We start from the raw sequence: 14,728 nt of genomic DNA, 5'->3' as shown, positions 1-14,728 counted from the left end.
TTGAAATGCGCGCTTGTGATGCAATGACTAGTAAACTCTGGGGTTCTATTTGTGTTGTTGCGATGAGGTTAACATTTGCAACACATCTCGATTTCGTTTGCTGATGGCTTACAGTTGTTCTCTGTTCAAGATCCGAGAAGTATGACACAGTAGCTTCTCGAAAATGGCAATAGTATGGATTTTAACTGATAAACAATCGTTCGATCTGCCGGCGAAATTACACGGTGTATTTTAATTTGCCTTAAACGTTAGAGACGATTTCCTGTTCTGTCTATCACCGGTCATGTTGGAATTAATCATCGACAAGGATTTATTCTCGAAGCTTTTCAATCACAACTGAACGACGGCACTGTTATGATCACAAATAGAAAGCACTGACTGACACCGATCAAAGATGGCGACAACTAAAGCAAGTTTTCCCGGCCGCTCCGATCACGATGTTGGCCAAGGATCGAAGAAAGTCACTTTCTACATTAACGGTGATCGCAATTTCAGAGGCCAGGTAATGGTTATTACTCCGAGAAGATTCCGTAGCGTCGATATGCTTCTAAACGAGCTCTGTCGTCTCACGTACTTCAAAGATCTGCCCCTGGGTGTCCGATATCTGTTTTCCCTCGAGAGTGGCGCCAGAGTTGACACTTTGGATCAGTTAATTGACGGCAAAGCTTACGTATGCTCGTCGCACTCGAGCCTAAAGAAGATATCGTACGGTGGAAAACCTCCTCTAGCCCAATGGAGCTCAAGACATCAGATTGATCTTCCTGATATAAGGATGGCCCAAAGCGAGCCCAAACGTCGACCAGTGGGTGTCGCAAGAATGGCTGAACCTTCAAGACAACGAGGTTCAGGCGACAGCAACAGGGTGAGCATCAAGCCTAAAATGGTACAAGTTATCAGAAACGGTCCACACAAACCTCGCACGGTTGTTAAAGCTCTTTTAAACAAAAGGACAGCACAAACCCTCGAACAAGTTCTCGACGAAGTAAGCAGTTCGCTTGGAAATACAGGAGGTTTGAGTGCACCTAGAAAATTATACACAATTTCCGGACAGCAAATTCGCGAGGTGGCTGAATTGTTTCGCGACGAGAACAACATATTTATAGCTGTGGGAAGCGAGAAATTCAGTTCTGACGATATCTTTGACATAATGGACGATTTTGAGCAGAGAGGCTCGAAAAAGCAGAGCGATAAACGAAAACAATCGAAAGGTGGTAACGAAGGAATGTTACATTATAAACAAAGAAAGGCCAAGGATGCCGAGCAAATGAAACCCGTTGTTAAATCGTTTAACACGATTGAAGAGAGCAAACTTCCAAAGCTGCCTGACATTCATTCAAAAGTTGAGAACAAACCGAGACCAGAGAATATTAATAATAAAGACAACAAAACCAACGTGCAGGGAAACCCGAACGCGGCTAAGCGTTCTCCACGTGGGAAAAACACTCACGCAAGTAACACCCAGAAAAGACCTCAGAACAACGTCAAACTGCCTCAAATAGGTAACACTAATTTAGTTTCAAAATCGGAGAAGGAGAAGAAAGAAAACGGAGAGGTCCCAATCGCTAGCAACGACGATAATGGCTTGGGTATTCAACCAGCAAATGAAGAGCTAAACGAATCGCAAAATCACAACAACTTAAATCAGTCAGGCGATGTTAGCAAACCAAAGAGGAAAGTGTCGTTGAGTAAAAGACCCGGGAAGAAAACATCAAGGGACGATAGTGGAATTTTATCAGAAGACGAGATAAAATACGGTACGGTAACGGACAAAACTGTTGAAGATGTTTATGACATGGGCAAGAAAATTGGAGACGGCAATTTTGCCGATGTGCGTCAGTGCATCGATAAAATAACCAAGAAGGAATTCGCGTTGAAAATTGTCGACAAAGCTAAAGTACGAGGCAAGGAGCAAATGATAAGGGACGAAATAGACATCATGAGAAGATGCAAGCACCCGAACATTGTGCGAATGTACGAAGACTATGATTCTCCCAGACACATCTACCTTGTCATGGAGTTAATCAAAGGAGGTGATCTATTTGACGCGATTTCATCTTCGGTCAAGTTTACTGAAGCTGTCACGCGGACCTACGTCAAAGACATTACTAAAGCGCTGGCTTATTTACACAAGAAAAAGATCGTGCACCGCGACTTAAAGCCTGAAAATCTGCTGGTAAGTATTAAAGGGAAGTTCTAATTCTGGGAGACAGCAGGTCGCCGGAATCTGCTTTTAATACCATCTAATTTTGATAATGGCTCAAAATGTAAAACGTATATAGGGAGTAAATGTTTTTCTTTGTATTGCTCAATACAAAGGAAGGACAATATATCGCCGTTTTGCTTTTAAATCAAACAATTTACGCTTTGGTTTCATCAGAAAAACTTCTCTTTGTTTGAATAATTTGACTTTACAAATTAAGTTTTGATGAAACCATGGCAACTATGTTTAACTTCCTCTCTTTCCAGTCGAAAAGCAGATGGCTAGGCTGTTGAGAGGCTAGTTTTATCTCGATCGTTAACACAAGGTTCAATTTTAATTTTTGTGGCCGCATGACCCACTTGTCCGAATCTTTCTTGAAAATACTCCCTTTGATATAGATATTAGTGATAAAACGTGTTTTTACACCGGTTCAGCTCAAAGCCATGCACTTGAACTGAAATGGGGTGACCTGGTTAGTAAAATATTTTCACAGGGCATGCATAAAAGTAGTACACGATTAACAAATGGATGTAAGTGGTAGAACTAACTTGACGTTTGAATAAGACAGTTTCTGAATCAAATACAAGGCTAGTTGTAAGGGAGAGAATAGGATAGATTCAATGCCCAATACTTCGACTTGAAGAGCAAGTCCTCTACACTATCGTCTGATGCATAGGCGTACGAGCTGGGGGAGGTGGGGAGGGGGCGATGGGGGCTGTAGGCCCCCCCAGCTACGGAAATTATGTAACTTTTCTGGCAATACGACGACACTTGAGATAAAGCATTACAAATTACGAACGAAGACCAAGACTTTTGATTATGTGGTGACTCTGAAAAGAGCCTTTTGTAATATCTCAACAAATGTTTAAAATTTTTTCCCGAATTTTTCTTAGGAGGTGTTCCTCTATTATGTCCATATTGTTTAGCATCATATTTACGCTGCTTCTGAATTCATAGAAGGCTTGCAGTGTACGCTGGAAGTCTCCTGTGGCCAAAACAAGGCTATTTCCAAGGACGTCTAGCAACGCCTCCTTTTATTCTTAGCACGTCTCGAGTCTATCGCGACGCTGGTTTCGAATAGAGTCCCCAGCTTCTGTATCACGTCCAAACGGTCCATCTTGAAACACAAATGTCTCTGTTGCTGATCTGCCGATCGCTGAACGAATAGACTAAGAGTAGTCCCTCTTTCGCTAAGTCCGTCGTGCGTGACGCGAAAGAAAACCGCGAGAAAAAAATGGCCGCGCGAAATCGAAAGAAAACCGAGAGAAAAAAATGGCCGCCATTTTTATCTCGCGGTTTTCTTTTGCGTCACGCACGACGGACTGAGCGAAAGAGGGACTACTCGTAGTCTACTGAACGAATGCCGTGGAAGGAAGATCTTTTTGTTTTAATAAGTTTTAGACTTTTCTAGATTGAGACTGTTGATAGACGTCATTGAGTAGGCAAGCCTCAATACAACTATTATTTTTTGGAATTATAGTAGTCTATTTGATGTGAGAGCTGTGAACGGTTTTGCTTTTCATGCAATTTGAGTGCGTTTGAATCCCGATTTCACTGAACACTCACGCATTCGGGCATTGCGCATTCGGGCAAGGAAGTCACAGCGCCCCTAAGTCCGAAGGTGCCCGTACGCCTATGATCTGATGGCTCCTAAAATTAATTAGTTTTAAGAAGCCTTAGTGTATATTTTCCGAATCACTCCGTCCTGGCCTTGTAGAAGACTAGTTCTCAAATGGTAGGGACCAGTCTTCAGAATGAGAGATCAGGAGTCTGTCTACAGACGTTCTGTTTGTTTTGCTTTGTTTTATTTTGTTTTGTTTTTTTTTTGCCAACGAGTTATGTTACTCTGAGCGCGCGAGGTCGAGCGCGTAGCGGGAGTGTGGTCGCGAAGCGGACGCAAAAAAATTGAACTTTATTTTTGTGTTTCAGCTTGAGTGGTGTGTTTAGAGATCAGAGGTTTGACAAAAAGTAAAAACGAACGAGAAGAGAGATTGTTCTTAATTGCGGCTTTGTGCTATTTTCCCCCGCACTTCTCTCTTATATCTGTTTCATGTGAGCTCCTGTTGAATTCTACTTGAATACGGCTACTTTTATCTTCTAATTTTGTACATCTCGTTGCAGGTCCACAAGAAACCCAATGGGCAAGTTATCCTGAAACTGGCAGATTTCGGTTTAGCCATGGTGGTCAAATCGCCGATATTTACGGTGTGTGGCACGCCAACTTATGTAGCGCCGGAAATCCTGGAAGAGGCTGGGTACGGGCTCAAAGTCGACATGTGGGCAGCGGGTGTCATCACGTACATCATGCTCTGTGGTTTCCCGCCATTCCGCAGCGCCAAGAAAGATCAAGATGAATTGTTCGACCTGATCATGGAGGGAGATTACGAGTTCTTATCTCCCTACTGGGATAATGTCTCCAACGAAGCGAAAGATCTGATCTCGAAACTTCTCGTTGTGAATCACAACGAGCGTTATAGCGCAGAGGAGGTATTATCACACCCGTGGGTTAAGCACAGGACCGACTCTCTTGGCCGCGAGTTCCTTGGTGAAAACCTCGAGGCGCGGAGAAAATTCAAGGCCGCAGCTATTGCAGTTCAAGGAGCGAAGAGGTTTGAAAACTTAGCCGAGCAGTTTCAGCGTCAGCGAGGCGAGAACATCATAATAACTTGATAAATTAAGTCTAATGTACTTCCTGACTAGTTCTTGATATTAAGAACTTCTAAGGGGTGCTGGCGACTGCATGCAATAGGTACTTAAGAAAATAGGCGATAAACAGTAATCACCGCCCCATGATTCTCTAAACTGTGGCTATTGCTCCGATTTGTTCATTCATGCCCTCAGATCCTGCCATAATCTAAATATGTTCAAGGTATGAAGCTAAGTAGTGTAAATCGCAGCGTTCTTTTCATTAAAAAAAAACAACTTGTACGTCATTTGCTCTAATTACTTGCGGTCACAAGTAACACAACACAGCAATCACTCGTGTCACGCCACGCAGTACTTTAATTGCTACAAAAACGTCGAGACAAATGAGAGGCCAAATTGATTTTCATTGATGGTAGTGCTTTACATAGTCACAAATGCCTTAAATATACGGTACACGGTCACGGTATCGAATTAGTCATCACGGCTATTACGGAGGAATGTTACAAAGTTTTACATTGCCAGGAACTCGAGAGAAACATTTGCATTATTCATACATTCCTACATGACGAAGTAGTAATAGTAGTAGAGAGAAAATACCCTGGATATATTTTTGTACAAAATTTATAACTTTCATTACTTGAATGATAATTAACAATTAGACCCGTAGCCCGCAAGGGCTACGGGTCAATAGCCCATGAGGCGAAGCCGAATGGGCTATTGACCAGTGGCCCTTGAGGGTGAAGGGTCTAATTGTTTTAGTATCACCCAACTAGTCGGACAGAAAAGGTAATAATAAAGTTAGCAAATGCAAGTTGAAGAAATATTTATTTGGGAATAAAACGAAACAAAGCGTCACGCTCGATGGTGCCAATTTCGCTACTCGATGACTATTACTAATAGTCCCCTAGTAGCGTAGCCAATCAAAATGCAGGATTTGCATTAGTCCACTAGTTGGGTGATACTAACTTAATATATTTAAGTATGGCAACGTTGTAATTATCTCTCAGTTTGGAGAGTCCGTTTCTATTACACAATCCAAGAAGGTGAAATGATTTCAATTTCACTGTAGATCACGGAGATGATATATTATTCACATATGTATACATTCACTATTATTATTCAAACTGATTTTATTACGAATCTAGTAATTTGATAAGGCGCATTGAAACTGTTGTCAATCGATTCCTCGAAATTAATTAAGTAGACTGATCGCCCTTGGTGTTATAAATAGTGATTGTTAGATAGTAGGTATTGCACAGTGGATACAGAATTTAATGATTTCTGAAGGGCTAGTAGCTTTTAGCATCGTCCAATGTATATAGCGATATAATTGATAGTTGTGCAGATGAAAATTGATTAAATTATTTATTGACAGAAAATGCACTTGTTGTGTTGAAAGACTTGTAAGTTTATTTACTTGTGTTTGGCGGCCGGGTGAAAGGATTTGTGCTCCTGGGTGGATAGAGGCACTGGGAGAGAACATTAGGCTAATTAAGCAACAGGACGGGAACGTCAGATGGCGACTGCAGGGCGCGCGGAATAACCTGGCTTCTGTTCTAACTTGACCATATTTGGGTATTTGTACTGCGTGCGCCGTCGTCAAGTGACGTTCCCGTTCTCTTGCTAAATCAGCCTATTCTTGCTCAAGAACAGAACGCGATGACTTTGGCAAAGGCTCGAACTCGGACTGCTTGAATCAGAGACCAGCGCATTTCCCACTGCTTAGAGCGGAATAGTGCTGCTTTCACCCGCCAACGAAACCGTCACTATGTCTCAGTGGTGGTTAGGAATTGGACGGAGTGGGCACGTTTATGTCAAAACTTACATGCCCATATATATGGGCTATTGACCAAGCGTGAGGTCAAGATGGCTGGATATTTGCCAAGTTCTTTTTTTGCCTGTACATGGACCGACACGGAGTCGGGGTCCATAAAAACGCAAAAAAAGAACGAGGCCAATATCCAGCCATCTTGACCGAACAAGTTTAGTTAATAAAGGATTTATTATATGGGCTTCGGGGAAATTTCACCTGCGGGACGCAGCGGGTAGGATAGCGTTATCTTACACGTTTGGGTAGCCAGTCAGTGGGCAGGATTTGGTTCATCTCGCCCGGTCACGGAACCAGCCATATAACAAGTTGGAATATATGTCGTAGCTGTAGAATCTGACAAATCTGACTGGCTGAATCGACAATATGAAACGAATACTCTGCGCATGCTCAGAAAATCGGATCGCGATTCTTGGTGCTGACCAAAAGGAGCGCGGCCTCTGGGGACGACAATGAACCACAGTTCTCTTGAAAACGAGGTACGAAATTGCGTGACAATGATGGAGGGCAGGGCCAAGGAAGTACTAGAGAAAGCGCCCGAGTTTATTTACGCGGATTTCAAAGATGAGTTGCTCCACAAACTTAACGAGCTTAGAAAAACGAACATTCTCTGCGATACGACTATTCGAGCTCAAGGACAGGACTTCCCTGCTCATAAATGTGTTTTATCTGCTGCAAGTCCTTACTTCCTGGCTAAGTTTACCAGTCGACTGCAAGAAAGCGAAAGCAATCTTGTAGAGTTGCAAGAGGTAAAATCGACGACGATTGGCGATGTTCTTAAATTCATTTACACTGGTGAAGCAAGCATCGACTCTTCAAATGTTCGAGATTTGCTGATGATCGCGGACTACTTGATCATACCAAGTTTGAAATCTAAAGCGTCAAATTTTCTGGAAAGGTCGCTGAATGCTTCGAATTGCTTCGCCTTAGAATCTTTAGCTTCTCGGTATAACTGCGAGTCACTAAAGCAAGCTGCAGTGGCCTTTAAATTTAAACATTTTGTAGCTGTCGCGAAATCCGAGGACTTCAGAGCGCTTGATGCAGAGAACATCAAAGAACTGATTTCCAAGGACGAGATAAACGTCTCAGATGAAGAGGAAGTATACCAAGCAGTGATTGCTTGGGTGAAACATGATCTGCCATCGAGGGAATGTTTACTCTCCGATTTATTGAAATGTGTGAGGCTGTTTTCAATGTCAAAGTACAGTCTACGAGAAATTCTTGATGAAGAGTTGGTCAGTAAGAACCTTACATGTACAAGGGTTGTAATCAGTGCACTGGATTTCACTCTGTTCCCAGACCGTTTCCAAGGCATGCCACTTAAAACTCGTTTGTCTTTAGATAAATACGAAAATGTGGTGGTACTCACTGGTGGAAAAAACGATTCTGGTCTCAAGAATGAAACAAAGTGTTTTGTTCCCTCCACCCTGTCATGGGTATCCCTTCCCGTGATGCCATACCCTCACAGTCATCATGGTGCTGCAGTGTGCGGTGGACTATTGTATACAATGGGAGGAAGAGGACGAGCATCAATGTTTTGTTTCAACCCGAAACAGAACAATTGGAGAACCCTTCGCAGAACATTAGAGGTTAAAGACTGTTCAGTCACATCTTTTCGTGAAGAGCTGTATGTGATTGGTGGAGTGGGTTCTTGGCAAGATGTTCAAATATTCAATCCAATCCATGATAAATGGAGACAAGGGACATTGATGGAAGCCCACCGTGCTGGTCATAGTTCAGTTTTGCTACAAGGAAATATTTATGTAATTGGCGGTCATGATGGCACTGTCTGTCAAAACAGTGTGGAGTGCTACAATCCATTAACTAACCGATGGAATAAGGTTTTAAATATTTCTAAAGTCCGAAGATTTGCTGCTGCTGTAACCGCTGCTGAAAAAATTATTGTAGTGGGAGGATTTGGTGACATGACAGATACCACCATAGAACCTTCCTGTGAAATGTTTGAACCAACTACAAAACAATGGAGCCTGGTGTCTAGTCCTCTTGGCCCCCGTGCTGCACATGGTATTGTAAGTATAGATGGCATTGTTTACTTGTTTGGAGGAGAAAATGAGACTGCATACGAAGCTGCTGTGGAGTGTTTTGATGTGAAAAATAATGAATGGAACAGAGTTGGCGCTATGCCATTGAATATGTATGCTTCATACTTTGGAACAGCACTGCTAAGATTGCCAAAAGAGTTTCTTCAGAACTGAGCAAAAAACCTCCCCTAGGAATCAGTGGGTGACCAGGGGGGGCGGGGGGGTACTGCCATATATGGGCTATATAGGTATGTGCCGCTGTGAAGGGTATGGTTTTCAAGCAGTTTACTTTAGGATAGGGTATATAAATCAGAGTATTGGGTCTAGAATAGGGTATTATTTTTCACAAAACTGACTAGTTGGTTGAAGATTTTATCTAGACTAAGGAAATCAGGAATTGCCACTCAAAGATATAAAAAATCAAATTGGCAAGTTTAAATTTACACAAATCAGCCTTAACAGTGTCGTAAGATGGGGAGATTTGGGGAGTTTACTCCAGTATAGGGTAGCAAAATTCAGTTGAACTAGCTCTGGTATAGGCTAAGGGTTCCAGGGTCCCAGCAGCACATCCCCAGCCAGAAATGCCCAAAGTACTCCCCCCTCCCCGGGGTGGGTGACTACAAAAGTGACAGGAAGTGGCTAAAATATCCTAAGTTTCATGGTCACATTTTATAGGATGACCTGCCCTCAAATGACTTGAATGATTGTATTTTGATTAATGGCAGCTGTGCTATATATGTTAATAAACCTCTGTACCTGCATAGTAACCTTTTTGCGTATGACAGACGCAATATTTTTATTCTAAGAGTGGCAGGATTTTCGAGGAAGACCAGACCATATCGGAAGACGTCCAAAGATTTCCAAAGGTGTTTTTAACATTATTTTCCTCATGGTCACAGCTAGTCCCAGGAATTGTTTTGCCAAACATAATGCCATCGCCATTACACTTCCCTGACTCTAAAAATTGGAGAATTGGAGGAGTGTTCAGTCATAGACGCAGAGTTTTCTTATCTCACATTGGTTAAGTTTATATAGTTTTCAGAAGACTGTCAGTTATGCGTGGCTCTAATAGCCAAAATATTCCTATAGCCATGAGAAATAGTTCTGTAGGCATGAAATTGAAATTTTTGACCCACACACACGAGTTACATGCCTAATGCGTGAGAAGTTGTATGTATGCTTATCTCTTACTGTCAGCCATTTCAGTGAATAAGTTGATAAACTTGTATTCAAGTCTGAGTCCAAATCAAAGGTATAAGTCATGTTGTAATCCATCAAATATTTTTGCTCGTGCGTGATTGGTCTAAACGTGTCACGTGGCTGAATATTCCCCAGCTAAAACTGGGGAATATTCAAGTGATATTCCCCAATTTTAATAATAAACACTATAGCCTCCATTTGGCACGAAAATATGCTCGGATATTTGTCCTTGGACATTATCTGTTCCTCAAAGCTCACAGTTACCCTTTCAAATATTAATGAGCTAACTATTCTCAAATCAGTGCAATTTACAAGCCAGAGTGCTATTCTGGCTAACCTCTACCAATCATGCTAACTAGTTTGTTATTCAGTCTCGCTGCTTGTTAGATTGATGCTGTCACTGTATTTAGTGTTTCGACTCCATTGCTGACTAACATTTGCCTTCCAGAACTATGAGCTAGAGTTGGGATATACCTTACTAACAACTTGGCCTTGGATTGACTCAGAAAACAGATTTGCTTCTCTTCAATCTATCCTAAATATATTTAGAGATTCTGTTCACAGTTTATTAGTTTATATTTAAATCCATGGGATACTGCATTTTCCAGCAATCTGATTGGTTCATTAGCCTAGATATAAACAATAGCTTAGTAAGTGAAAATAAGTTTATTAAAACAGTAATTGAATTAATTATTAACTACTTATTAACCGTGAGCGAGGTCTCAACGGGAAAATGTCAGACCGAGACCTTGCCGTATTGATGAGGAGACAGCGTGGCCGAGTGGTTAGAGCGCCGGATTTGAAATCCGTAGGTCCCGGGTTCAAGTCCCGTTCTGACCGCTAGCTGATGTTGTTCTCGACAGCCCCGAGTTCAACTTCTTGGCTGCGCTCGTAAATAGCCAACTGGTCTGCCTCCCGCCAGTTGGGATTCTTAACCTAGTTATGTTTATTTGAATATTTATTTATCATTGTTTGTTTACATTGGTCCTGAAAAGCCCCAATGGGGGAGTGGCCAATTAAGTATACAATTAAGTGTACATTGACCGAGCGATAGCGAGCTGGTGAATACGGCGAGGTCGAGATTTGAGATTTTCTCGTAAAGACCATACGTTCGAGGTTAATAAGTTGTTTATTACATGGCTTTTTGCTTTGTTTTTGCAAGCCCGTAATCGGCCCGTGGGCATTACGGGAGATTAGAAAACAGTCCTAAGAAAATATGGGCGCTGACTGGTTAAAAATCGTGTTTCTATTTAACAATTAGATTATGAGCTCGAGATTTCTATGAGGTGATAGTTGATGAGGCCGTAATCTAATTGTTGTGGTAGAATTCTAACTTAAATTATCGCAAATAATGGTTTCCAAGTATTTTTCGACGCATTATTGAACTTTATTATATGGCTTTGGCTTGTGGCCGCTGTAACGCGCGCTCTGATTGGCTAAGAGCGAGATCTGAGCGATCATTATGCAGCCGTAATGGCCACGGGCCGATTACGGATTATGCAAATTAGGAAGAGCCCGGCTCTGAAAATTCAAGCGCATTGAAACGATGGAAGCCGATTAAAAACAGTCAGAGAAAGTAAATTTAATTCCAAGTCGCTAAAAGTTTAGGGATTTTTCCTTCATAAAACGTGTATAGAAGTCGTTTTTGACTTACCAGCCGGTAACCTTGGCGGCCACTAGTGAAAAACAATTTAAGTATTCCGAGTCTAAGTTTAGTGAAATGCACCATCGGCAGATCTGTCACGCACCTGAGCAGAACACCACGAAGAAACTTACAAGTTATCATCTTAGTCAGAACAATTACCGAAATATTGAACTCCATCCCAGTTCTCATCAAATAGATTCCCTCGTTTTAACACAAGCAAGTGTAAATCAGCTTCCAGGATCATCAGATGTAAACAATCGGGCGGTTCCTGTCGGCAGCAGTGTTTCTGATAACTGTAGGAAGTTTTAGACGTTCAAAAAGCTTGAAAAGTTAATCCGTAAATCCCAGAGTGCAGGAGGTGAAGATATGTTATCGAAAGCGAATGCGAAGATCGAGTTATTCTGAGCAGTGCATTCTGAAGCATTAGTATTTTCTTCCACCGGAAGACCGTTTGTTTGGACTATTTTAAAGCACTTTCTGTCTTCGCCACAAAAGTCGGAAAAACTCGCCTATCAAGTTGTGGCATCACGATACAAAAATGCCTTTTTGAGGCTGTGACAATCATTTTTCCCGTAGAGAAATGTGTGTTTTTAACGGAATACGTAATACAGTGGAGAAGTTCACTTTTGCCCATTCTTTTGCCCTGGGTTTGAGACGATGAACGAATCGGTAAACGCGCGCATCGCCGGATGTAAATTGACGACTTCCGGTCGAATAGTTTTTTCTCTTTTCTTTAATTCATGAGCCATATAATAAACAACTTAATAACCTCGACCGTTCGGTCGTTACGGGAAAATCTCAAACCTCGGCCTACCGTATTGACCTCGCTATCGCTCGGTCAATACGGCGAGGCCTCAGTTTGAGATTTTGCCGTAACGACCTCACTCTCGGTTATTAAGTAGTTATTACGTTTTATAATAAAGTTTCCATACAACGCGCGCTTTGATTAGCTGAAAGAGCGTGCTTTATCAGAGAACAGAGCACGGGTTGATGACGGTAAGTTGGCTTTCAAATTTTTGCTTCGGAATTTTGACAAATTTGACCCAAATTAAACATCCCCTGTGATTCAGACAAACGCAATGGAAACGAGCTATTTGTCTGTAGTAAATATGGCTCACAGAGACCATTCGGTTAGCAACAGTAGTGTTAAAACTGTACTAAAATAAGAAGTTTTGCTAGATTCCCGCCGACAAAACACGTAGCGAAATAAACAAATTCTCAACCTAAACAGTGCTTCGATAAAAGACATTATATTTGTTACGAAGGCAGAAATTATACTTAAGAAGTAAAACAACGACAGAAAACAACAACTAAACTGTCTCTGTTTACGATGAGAAGCTTTATTTTTGTAAAAATGCTCAATTGCTCAAACAACACTTACATGTAGTGTAGTAATGCTCGTTCTCCGGTCATCGCAGCGAAGTGAACCGACGAGTGGTCAGTGCAAAGCTTGCTCTAATATTCTCTTCTGTGCTTGGAGTAGAACCAGTGGGAGCCGTTTAGTCTTTCTAACTCTTACGCTAGTTCGGGCAATCTTGCTGCATGCGGCTACAAGCCGTAAATAACTGTAGCTCCGTTCAAATTCGACTCGGCATTTTGCATTTTCATCCGCAGGCTTTGATCTCCGCGTTTCGTAATTTCCACTGGAAAAGTGCACGTTTTCATGGGCCACAATATGGCCGTATTCCTCTGGACTATAAACCTTCACCTGCCTTTAGATCCGTATTTAAAATTTAACTGAAAAGCGAACTTCGAAGGCATCGTTCTTCTCTCGAAAGCCGCTCAAACTACTCGAAACTGAAAGCTTAGCTGAAGGCCAGTTTGTGATTGACAGCTGTCGCTTCGTTAGCCAATCAAATTATTTGAACAATTCTATCAAGGATTCTGATTGGCTTATTTTAGCGTGCTTTATCAGAGAACAGTTCACGGCTGACGCCACTATTGCTCGCTTGGAAAATAAAGTTTGGTTTGAAAAAATTCAGCCAAATTCGTGAGGAAATTATCGGATTCTTTATCATAAAACAAATAAAGAAGCCTCGACTGTGCTCTGTTCTGTTGTAAAGCACTTAGGAAGCGGTAGAACACTCAAGAAGTAGGGACAAACACTCGACTACGTCTCGTGTTTTCCCCTACACTTCTTTCGTGCTCTACCGCTTCCTAAGTGCTTTACAACAGAACAGAGCACAGTCGAGGCTTCTTTATTTGTTAATTATCAAAATCGCAAGTATTGAATCGTCCTTGGTAAATTTGCAGTTGTTTACGCGCGCGCACCGGTTTTTCAATAATTTCAAGTTTTAAAGTCAAGAATCCGTTTATCTCCTTCTTTTAGTCTTCTCAGGAATTTAATTATCCATTTTCATCCAAACTTTCTTCCAAAACTTCGAAAAAACGATAAAAACGTCGCATTTCGTGGACGATCGACAGCTACTGCATTCTAATGGCTGATAGTATACGAGTAGCTCAGCCAATCAGATTGCAGCATTTCCATTAGTATACTAGTAGAATTCTACTAAAACTCGATAGAAACACAGAACTAGCATGAGCTGTTGACGTAAAGGTGGCGCGAACAAAGAGAATTGACACTTTGATAATCAAAGTTAACAAGTTGTTTACCTTTTTTTCGGCGCGGCTTTTTCTAGAAAAAAGAGAAAACATGTTCTCCGTGTTTCTATCGAGTTATAGAAACACTCGTGAAAGTTTGGAAGAACTCGAAAAAGCTGTGGAAACACTCGCCTGCCGCTCGTGTTCCCACAGCATTTCTCGTTCTCCCAAACTTCCACTCGTGTTTCTATAACTCGATAGACACACGGTACAAGTGTTGGGACAGTTCACGGCAGATGACTTTTCTTAAGACCAAGCCGGACCGCGTAAGCTCGCTTACCCCCCTCCCCGCTGTCAATGTTGATAAAAATCTTGAAAATAAAAACCTTGACAATAGCTTCAGAATAGCCATGTTTCAAGAATTGTTTGCCTCCTAAAAAAGTATCCAGGTAAAGTGACGGTAAGGTACATATTCACGTCTTATTCCCATAATAACGATTTGTCAGCAATCACGTTCGGCTCCAACACAACTGTCTAACCACTTTCTATTGTCCCTTTTTCCTTTTTAACCACATTCGATCTAGTCTTCAAAATAGCTTCATTTTCTTTCAACATTGCTAGGGGGG

General features: G+C 41.7%; 2 protein-coding genes across 2 annotated transcripts; both read left to right on the top strand.

Annotated features, from left to right (window-relative positions):
- The first annotated feature begins 1 nt into the window (after position 1).
- On the top strand, positions 2 to 5,424 carry LOC145488427 (serine/threonine-protein kinase DCLK1-like). The gene is made up of 2 exons (XM_081467295.1): positions 2 to 2,173; positions 4,322 to 5,424. Exons 1-2 carry the CDS (start codon positions 395 to 397, stop codon positions 4,868 to 4,870), a joined length of 2,328 nt encoding a protein of 775 aa, XP_081323421.1. The 5' UTR covers positions 2 to 394; the 3' UTR covers positions 4,871 to 5,424.
- A 1,747-nt stretch (positions 5,425 to 7,171) lies between these two features.
- LOC145488432 (kelch-like protein 38) lies at positions 7,172 to 8,890 on the top strand. The gene has a single exon (XM_081467303.1). It carries the CDS (start codon positions 7,172 to 7,174, stop codon positions 8,888 to 8,890), a length of 1,719 nt encoding a protein of 572 aa, XP_081323429.1.
- Positions 8,891 to 14,728: the final 5,838 nt, after the last annotated feature.

The sequence above is a fragment of the Orbicella franksi genome, chromosome 5 (genome assembly GCF_964199315.1).
Source record: "Orbicella franksi chromosome 5, jaOrbFran1.1, whole genome shotgun sequence".
Lineage (NCBI taxonomy): Eukaryota > Metazoa > Cnidaria > Anthozoa > Scleractinia > Merulinidae > Orbicella > Orbicella franksi.
The sequence above is the reverse complement of the archived record's forward strand: the minus strand, read 5'-3'. Positions and strand labels throughout refer to the sequence as shown.